At 62.1% G+C, this 8,663-nt stretch overlaps 1 protein-coding gene across 1 annotated transcript; it reads right to left on the bottom strand.

Moving 5' to 3' along the window:
• Window positions 1-518: 518 nt before the first annotated feature.
• TUBG1 (tubulin gamma 1) lies at window positions 519-8,625 on the bottom strand. Its single transcript, XM_064473038.1, has 11 exons — window positions 8,477-8,625; window positions 8,002-8,114; window positions 7,219-7,386; window positions 6,933-7,001; window positions 5,618-5,697; window positions 4,882-5,008; window positions 4,004-4,090; window positions 3,614-3,763; window positions 2,141-2,293; window positions 1,675-1,836; window positions 519-1,241 (listed from the first exon to the last, which is right to left on the bottom strand). The coding sequence occupies exons 1-11, from the start codon at window positions 8,523-8,525 to the stop codon at window positions 1,044-1,046; spliced, it is 1,356 nt and encodes a 451-aa protein (XP_064329108.1). The 5' UTR covers window positions 8,526-8,625; the 3' UTR covers window positions 519-1,043.
• Window positions 8,626-8,663: the final 38 nt, after the last annotated feature.

Below are 8,663 nucleotides of genomic sequence, written 5' to 3' on the forward strand. Positions count from 1 at the left end.
GGCAGGACTGGAGCTTCTGTGTCTGTCTGTCGTTCCCTCTCCTCGACGCCAGCCGGCCCCAAGCCTGTGTCCTTCCTGGTGGTGCCATCCCTGCCTTGGATCCAGAGCTCTGAGGGCCCTCGGGGGGCAGAGGGGTCTCCCTCCTGCACAGGGCCTTGCCCCTGTGACACCTTAACGGGGGCACCACATGCTCTGCGGGCAGGGCGGGCAGGGTGGCGCCGGCTCCTGTCCCTGGTCAGCCGTGCCGGCAGGTCCTTCCAGTATTTCTGGCTCCGCCGCAGCAGTCGCCCAGCGCCACCGGGGCCCAGACAGCATGCTGCCGGCCAGGGGAGGGCTGGCCCCACGCACCACAGCAACATGCAGGTGAGCAGCGGCCCCAGTTCAGCGCTCCTGCTGAGCTGGGCCAGTTGGGCTGCAGCTGCGCAGCACGGCTGACCAGCTGGGCAAGGCGAGCGCTGGCCCTCGCAGCATCTGCAGCCGCTTCCCTGCCCAACTGCTCCCTCCAGGAGCCTTGCAGGTGGTGTCAGTGCAGGAACAGCCTTTATTAAAGCGAAATAACCTACAAAAATATAGATACAGCCTGTGCCCCAGGCCTGATCTGGCAAAGGAGGAACAAGGCTCCTGCCCAAGGCAAGGACTAGCTCAGCCACCCAGAGCCTTTGGCCACAAGGGTCATGTGCACCCAACTCTTTGAGCCAGGCCTGTTCCAAGCCCCCAGGTTCACTCTCATCCTCCTCCGAGCGACCACTCCTCCCATGGGCGGAGGTTCCCTACCAGCCCGGTGCGCAGCTGCCCCAGTCCCGTCCTGGGCCAGGGCACGAGGTGGAGCGGAGGCTGTCCCCTGCCAAGGGTCTTCAGGGGCAGTGCTGCTCCCTGCAGAGCTGCTTCCGCTGAGGAATGCAGCGTGTGTGTGTGCAGCCGGTGCGACAGCTCCACCGTGGCCGAGCAGTGCTGAGGGGTGCTAAACATGGGCACGGCAGAGACAAGCCCTGCCGGCATGCGTGGAGGTGGCCGTGGGATCCTCCCGTCCCCTGGCAGGGCACTCACTGCTCCTGCGTGCCCCAGGAGATGTAGTCAGGGCGCGTGGCCGCGTGGTACTCGTCAATCAGCTGCTGCACGATTTCCCGGGAGTTGTCCAGCTCGTCGAAGTTGTCCTTGAAGATGTCCTCCTTGCGGAACTGCTCCAGGAAGGCCTCCCGCTTGCGCAGCTTGTCATACTGCCGGCACGTCCGCTCAAACAGCTGGAGAGCAGCACAGCGGTCAGGAGGGCCAGAGCTCCCCAGGGATCCCACGGGGCAGGCGGGGACCCGACCTCCTCAGGCTGCTGCCTAGGAGCAGGCAGGCAGCCCCAGGTCGACACGGCAGTAGCTGCTACCCTGCACCCAGCCAGCACCCGGGATCAGCTGGTGCTTCCGAGGCTGCCTTTGGCCGGGGAGATGGAGTCCTGCTGCGGCCTGCTCCTGGGAGAATGGCACCGGGGCGCAGCAGGACTGACGGGACCCCAGACCAGCGCTGAGCCCTGCTGTGCCCCAGCTGGGAGCTGCCCACCCTCCCCTCATCTGCAGGCCCTGCTGTGGCTTTGTGAAAGCCGCAGAGGCGACATTCATGAACAAAAAGACATCAGAGCTGCAGCTGTGGGGCCCCAGCGCTGCCGTGTAGAGGGAAGGCACTCACCGAGGAGATGTTGGTGTGGTTTGCCATCATGAGGCCACTGACGCGGTGTGCAGATGGCAGGTAGGGGGACTTGCGGGACAAAGCCACCTGGATGCTGGCAGGACCCCAGGGGATGAAGTTGGCCAGCTTCCTCTCCCGGATCCGCTGCAGACTCTTGTGAACCTGGCGGGATGAGAGCAGTAAGTGGCTGCAGGGGGATGGGCAAAGCAGCCTGGTCACAGCAGACCCAGGAGCTGCTCCTTGCATGACACATGGTCTCAGGAAGGTGGATTTCAGCAAACAGCAGGTAGGGAGGCTCCTCACGGCTTTCCACAAGGCCAGGGCCCACACAGGAGCAACTTGGAGCCAATTCTACAGCACCGCTCAGTCTCACCCCAGGGTCCCCGCACAGGAAGACAGTGACCATGGCCTTCCCTGGCCGGCCACACCATTTCCATCAGGATCTGAAGCGGCCGTGGGAGCTCACCTGCGTAGGATCCACCTCCCCCTGGATGATGTTGAGGATGGCGATGTAGCAGTGGTTGGTCTGCCTGTCTCGCCCTGTGGACACCATCACGTTTTTAGGTTGCAGCAATCTCCTCATCACGTCCAGGACTGTGGTTTTCCTCACGCTAGCCACCTGCAAATGCCAGCCAGGGGTCAGAGGGAGCGGGTGTGCTGCTCCCTTGCCCTCCTGCTGCCCTGTACATGCACACAGGAGTGGAGGGCAGCTGGATGGAGAAGCCCTGGCCCCAGGGAAGGAGCCACGTGCAAAGCCGCATGCAGGGTAGGGAAATCCCAAAGTCACACAACAGGCGCAGCCAGGCTGAGAACCGGAGCGCTGGCGGAGGCTGCGACACAAGGGCGCCGAGCTGTCCCCCCGGCAGCACAGCAGGGGCCGAGGCAAAGCTCAGCTGGGACCAGAGTGACAGGGATGCATTTCATGTTGTTGCCATCAAAATTCTGTCCTGTTCCATTGCTGAGGCAAGAAGCAGGGCTGGAGGACAGGGAGGGGTCATTCCCCACTGCACCCCCTCCCCACCTCGCCCTGCACCAAGCCCGTGGGCAGGCCGGCCACTGCAGTCCCCGAGGGCTGTCGTGGGCTTTGCCCAGCTGCTGCCGGCCGGGGGGGGCCACAGCCAGGGCCGGCACCCAGAGGAGTGCCCCTAGCAAGGACAACTTGGCGGTGCGGCAGCCCCGCTCCAGGCACCGTCTGAGCTGCTGGCTCAGCCCTCCCCACACTCCTCCCTGGAAGGACAGATCACACACTTGATACCCTTTTCAGAGCCAGCAGTTTTTCAGATTTGCTTCTCTGAGTAACATCCTGAGGAAATGCACACAACGAGAGGAGAACAGCAGCTGTTAGCTCCCAGCAGAACTGAGAGGCCAATGCAGGTGAGTGCCTCTCAAAACAGAACTACCCTGCTCTCACCGGGGGGGCTGAGGGGGCAGTGGCTGGGGATGAGCTAAACGCAAGCAGTAGCGTTGGATGCAGCTGAGGGGTGTCAATCCCCTCCCAGAACACAGATCAAGCCCCAGAAAGGGGCTGATGCCTGGAGCCCACAATTGGTCTTGGCATGACAACAATCAACAGTGTTCTGACCCAAACGGCCTGGGCCGGTGGCCCACCAGGGTGGCAGGACTGGCAGGGCCACTTGCTGGGCTCGCTCCGATCATTTCTAAGGGTAGCTTTTGTCAGATCAGACACTGCTGGCCCTCCCACAGCTGCTGCAGCCATCCTGATGCACGCAGCGGGTAGCCCAGCACAAGCACGATTGCCTGTTCACGTCTGATTCACATCACACGCAGCTGTCATGTGGTGCGGGCACACGGGCCTGCGACTTGGAACACGCAATTACAGCTCACACCAAGGCCGTGGGACTGGCGGGTGTTACGAGGTGAGCGTGGCAGCTCCTCCTGCCCTCGGGGAAGGGGAGGAGAGCCCAGCGGGCTGCCTTACCGACTGGTCGGTGGTGAGCGGCGTGTACCCTGTCATGAGGAAATGCAGCCGGGGGGTGGGGATCAGCGAGGCAATCAGCCCGATGAGGTCATTGTTCATGTATCCGGGATACCTGAGCGTGGTGGTGCTGGCAGACATGATGGTGGAGACCTGGGGGAGAGGATGGGGTCAGCATTCGCGTCGCAGAGCACATTCGAAACCTGCTTCACGCAGCCATGCCAGGGGAAGCTGGAGCGCCCATGGCGGCCGCCCCTGGGAAGGGTGGAGGACCCTTGTTCACGGCTCTAGGCTGCCCTCCATCACACCCAGCCCATGCAGCAGGTTCAGAGTGAATTAAAGACAGCGGGGAAGCCCCATGCTGGCTTCTCCAGAGAGAATCGCCCTTCTCACCAGCTGGTTGATCTGAGAGAACGATGGGTTCTGAATATGCAGTCGGTCTGTCGCGATCCGATTCAAGGCTGTGTTGTCCAGAACCACCTGCAAGAGAAAAACTGGCTCTGTCAAGAGCCTTGGAGGCAGCCTGAGGAAGGGCAGCCCTGAACACTGTGTCCCAGGGCACCGGCTCACCCAGCACAGGCCCTGAGCGCCACAGCCTGGCAGAGCCCCCTGCGGCAGGTGGCAGACACTTGAAACCACAAGCTGACTCATCTGTGGAGCGTAACTGACACTGTCAATGGAAGCTCTTCCCTCCCGTCTTGGCTCTGTTCCCCAGCGCTCTCGCAAAGAGCACTGCCTCTGGGCCAGCACCTCACAGCAACCTTCAGCCCCAGCAGCTCTGGCACAGCTGCTCTTGCCCTGCCACATGCAGAGATAAGCTGGGAGGGACGAACAGTGTCTTGGATCGGACCTGACCGAAGGCCCCGGTGCAGGCTGAAGATGCTGCCTGGCTGGGCTTGTGGGTGCTCAGTGCGGTGCTGGAATTGAGTCCAAGTGGAAAGCTGTAGTGCAGCTACGCAGAGGGTGCACAACCAGTCCTCGCTGCCACGGGAAGAATCTGCTGGATCCCGGAGGCAGAAATGCCAAGCCCGACAGCTCCGCAGGGGTTAGTGCAGAGCCCTTGCCCCTGGAGCCACCACATCTGCTCAGTCCTTCTGGACACCCACTGCTGCACCTGGGGCTTCGCAGGCACATCGCATGCTGCTGAGGCACTCACCCCACACAGCTATGCCACTCGCCCCAGGAAAAGCTGCATTTTGGAGTGGCTGGGGACATGGCTGCCACGCAGGAGCTGGCTGTGCTGCTGGCCTGACACACAGCAGGACTCTTACCACGCAGTCAGCGTTCTGTGTCAGCCTCTTCAGTGTCAGCAGAGAGTTGTACGGCTGGACTACAACATCGCTCATCTCATCCTGGTTTGGGAAAACTGAATAGGTCTCCACCAGCTTCTTGGGATACCTGGCAAGAAAGCCCAGCCACCTCAAGAGTTAACACCACCAAGCCAGCACTAGCACTCTCTCCTCCCACGAGCTCCCTTTGCAGTCTCCGGGGCTCAGGACAGCAGTGAGTCACCAGCGCTGCATGCCAGAATTGGCTCCCAGGGAGGGAGAGAATTTGTCCCAGCAGTGCCTACCCTAGCAGTACAGGAGCAGGCTGCCAGACGGAGCTACAGGCAAGGCTGAGCAACCCGCAGGCTGATTAAGCAGCTGCTTACAAGCCTTTTCAAAAGGCTGCAAGCTGAAACAGGCAGGGATGGCAGCTTAGAGCCCACAGCTAGAGCCTCCCACCCTCCCCTGCACAGTCAGGGTGTCAGAAGGCAGCTGCCTGGGAAGAACGGCTGAGGGAAGGCAGAGTTTGGACAGCAGGAGTCCAGTTTCAGAGCCTCTGAAGTCCCCAGGCCTATCAAGAGCCATCCCTTCCCCGGGCAGTGTGCCAGGGATTGCACAAGACAGTGTTTGGGTGGGGGTGGTAGCTCTGAGTCAGCGCTCTCCAGCTCCCCGCTTTGGCTGGGTGCCCGGGCTGGGCCAGACTCTGCCGTGAGGGAAGGGGACAAGGCTGAACGCTCACCTGTCATTCAGTCTCTCCAGGAGGTACGAGCCCAGCCCGGAGCCCGTTCCACCGGCAATGGAATGGCAAAGCACGAACCCCTGGAAGGAAGCAAACGCAGGCAGCTCAAGGTCCAGCTCAGGCCCAGGAGCAGGCAGAGAGCAGAGCATGCCGTGCCACCGCCACCACCTCCAGCAAAGACTGGCCAGCCGGGGCGAGAACCGCCCGTGACAACTGAGAGCATGGAGCTAACGCCTGCGGGTGGAGCGGAGGCTAGCCCTGGCTCCTCCAGACCACAGCGACAGCCACACGCTCGTCAGGCCACTTCTGCCAGAGTGGGCGGAATCCACTCCTCTGCACGCACCACGAAGCGCAACTGCTGCTCAGGAGCCTCCCGGATTCCTCCCACCCCAGAACAGACTTCAGAGCAGCTGCAGTGTCACCTTCAGGGTCCAGTCAGCCATACAAAATGGAGGTACATGTTCTCAGTCCTTTCCCCGGCCCTCCATGCCATTCCCCTCCTCCTAGAGTGCCCAAGGCCAAACTCCCTCCACCTGACTTCAGGGCAGTTCCTGCCTGCTGCAGGTCCCACAGTGGGCTCTTGGATCTTCTGCCGACTTATTTTACAATGACGTTTTCCCTTCCCCTGTTGCCATCTGACAGCCTGACACAGGCACCAGGGAGCCCTGCCTGTCTATGCGCAGGAAACAGGTTTACATGGACAGCGGCCGAGGTCCTGCCAGAGGCACGCGGCAAAGCAGCCGAAGAGCCATCGGTATCCCCGGTGCCCCTTTAACCCAGCTGGAGAGAAAATGAAGCTGCAGCTGCCTGCACTCATTCTGTGGATTTCAAAGCACTCAGCAACTCTGGGTCTAAACACCTGCCTGCTGGCAGCCCGAGGCTCCCTCCCCTGCTGCAGGCAGAGGGGCAGCAGGTGCCTTGCTCCAGCACAGCCCTCCCTACCTTCACTGTGTGTCCTGCTTCAGCTGACGCAGCGGAGAGGCATGGGAAGGAGGTGGAACATAAAAAGGAAAAAGCACCACAATGCCTGGAAACCTTGTGGACTGTATCCTGTGGGAAGTGCCTATTTGGGGCAGAAAAATGCCCCACTGAGCGTACAGTATGAAGATTTCTGGGGAAGCCTGGCAGATGTAGTAGTGACGGGAAAGACCTCCTTTGTCTAGTTCCCCTCTCTATGTGTTCTCTGCTTGGCACCCAGACGCAAGCTGAGGAAGTCTGTGTACACTGAAGGGCTGAGCTTGACCCTATAAAACAGCAGCCTGGCACTAAGGATGCCAAAGAGGGCAACTGGACCCAAATCCCCTGGTTTACTTACTTCCAAACTGTCGCTCCCATCAGCCTCTCTGTCTATTATGTCAAAAATATCTTCATGGATTTTTTCTCCCTGCAAGAGAGAGCAGACCACGATTTGTTCCCTTCCCACAGAAAACGGAAAAGAGCTCCTCAAGCCTGGTGTGAAGCCAAGTCAGACTGGCAATGTGACCCTGTGCCCAGGGTGCCACAAAGTGTCCCTGCCAAGTGACGTGGCATCCTTCAGACACAGTGTACTGAGCCTGACATGAGAAAGACGCTATAAAGCCTCACACCTAACGAGCTGTTACCTGTGAGAAGCCACTGGCCCAGTTATTCCCTGCTCCCCCTCCATGCTCAGACAGATAGATGTTTTCTGGGTTGTAGAGGTTGGCGTAAGGGGAGTTCAGGATGGAGTGGATAACTCGGGGCTCCAGGTCCAGCAGCACGGCTCGCGGGATGTAGTGCTCATCGTCTGCCTTTAACAAGGAGCAGTAAGATCGTGATGCAGTCGCAGCTCAGCGCCGCTTCTTACTGCAAGAGAAACTGCAAGTACGTGTGCCACCCCCTGGCCATGGGAGAGCACGGCACAGCCGGCATCTGACAGGGAAGAGGAGGAAGAGAAACTTGTTATGTATGACCTGTCCATAATGCAGCATTTTATGCGCCCCAGAGCATATCCTGAATGCTGGGCAGGCGCGGGGGGGGCGGCTCTGCCCTCACGGGCTCGTGCTCGCAGTGGTTACGTAAGGTGGTATCTATGGCAGCCTCAGCCTCGCGTTTCTGCCTCCACAACACATCCGTTTCCAGAAACTGGAGCACAGACAGGAGCCCTGACAGCGTGCTGCCTAGCAGGAGCGCTTGGCTGAGGCTGCTGCTCAAACCAGCCTGGGGTCAGCGTCAGCCCACCAGTCCCTGAACGGGGAGGGGGCTGCCGGAGAGAGCTGAAGCAGTCACAGACAGCCCTGCCTGTATTCACCGGGCATGGATCAACCCGGTGACGAGGGAAGGCGCATCCCATAGCACAGCGCGCCCACTGCACGTCCCAGAGCGGCAGGGGCTGGCCCCTGGGCAGGGGCAGCGCCCGGCAGTACCTGGTAGAAGAAGACGTCCTTGCGGTCGGTGCCCTCGGTGGCGAACTCCTCCACGATGCCCTCGGGGCTGATGCCGTGCTCGGCGCAGAGCTGCTTCCAGAACTCGAACCCAACTGTGGTGGGGGGAAGCGGTCAGGAGGGGCGGGCTGGTCCCCCACACCGGGCCGGGGCCAGTCCCCCAGAGCGAATCGGGGTGGGCCGGGGCCGGGGCCGGTCCCCCACGCCGGGCCGGGGCAGAGCCCGGAGCATCCCCTGTCCCGGCAGGCCCCGTCCCCGATCAGGCCCCGCCCCGGTGTCGGCAGGCCCCGCCCCCGCATCAGACCCCGCCCCCGCATCAGACCCCGCCCCCGCATCAGACCCCGCCCTGGTGCCTACAGGCCCCGCCCACGCCCCCTACAGCATCCCGGCCCCGCCCGCGGCGCGCTCCCCCGGCCCGGCTCAGCCCCGCCGCCGCCCGGCCCGGGCGCCCGCTCACTCTGGTTGCCGCACTGGCCCAGCTGCAGGGTGATGATCTCCCGCGGCATCGCGGCCGAGGCTCCGCTCTACTCCGCTCAGCTCCTCCGCCCGGCCCCCTGCCGCCCCGCCGCCGCTCCCGCCCGGCGCCAACGGCACTGCGCCTGCGCACGGCGCACTTCCGGGAGCGCGCCTCTCGCCCCCCCCGC

This window comes from Phalacrocorax carbo, chromosome 25, assembly GCF_963921805.1.
Source record: "Phalacrocorax carbo chromosome 25, bPhaCar2.1, whole genome shotgun sequence".
Taxonomy (NCBI): domain Eukaryota; kingdom Metazoa; phylum Chordata; class Aves; order Suliformes; family Phalacrocoracidae; genus Phalacrocorax; species Phalacrocorax carbo.

Coding starts and splice junctions, on each gene's coding strand:
- TUBG1 (XM_064473038.1), bottom strand. CDS start 8,525: ATGCCGCGGGAGATCATCACCCTGCAGCTGGGCCAGTGCGGCAACCAG. Junction 3,764..4,003: donor TCTCTCAGATCAACCAGCTG/GTGAGAAGGGCG, acceptor CCTCTCCCCCAG/GTCTCCACCATCATGTCTGC. Junction 1,242..1,674: donor ACCACACCAACATCTCCTCG/GTGAGTGCCTTC, acceptor GCTGCTCTCCAG/CTGTTTGAGCGGACGTGCCG.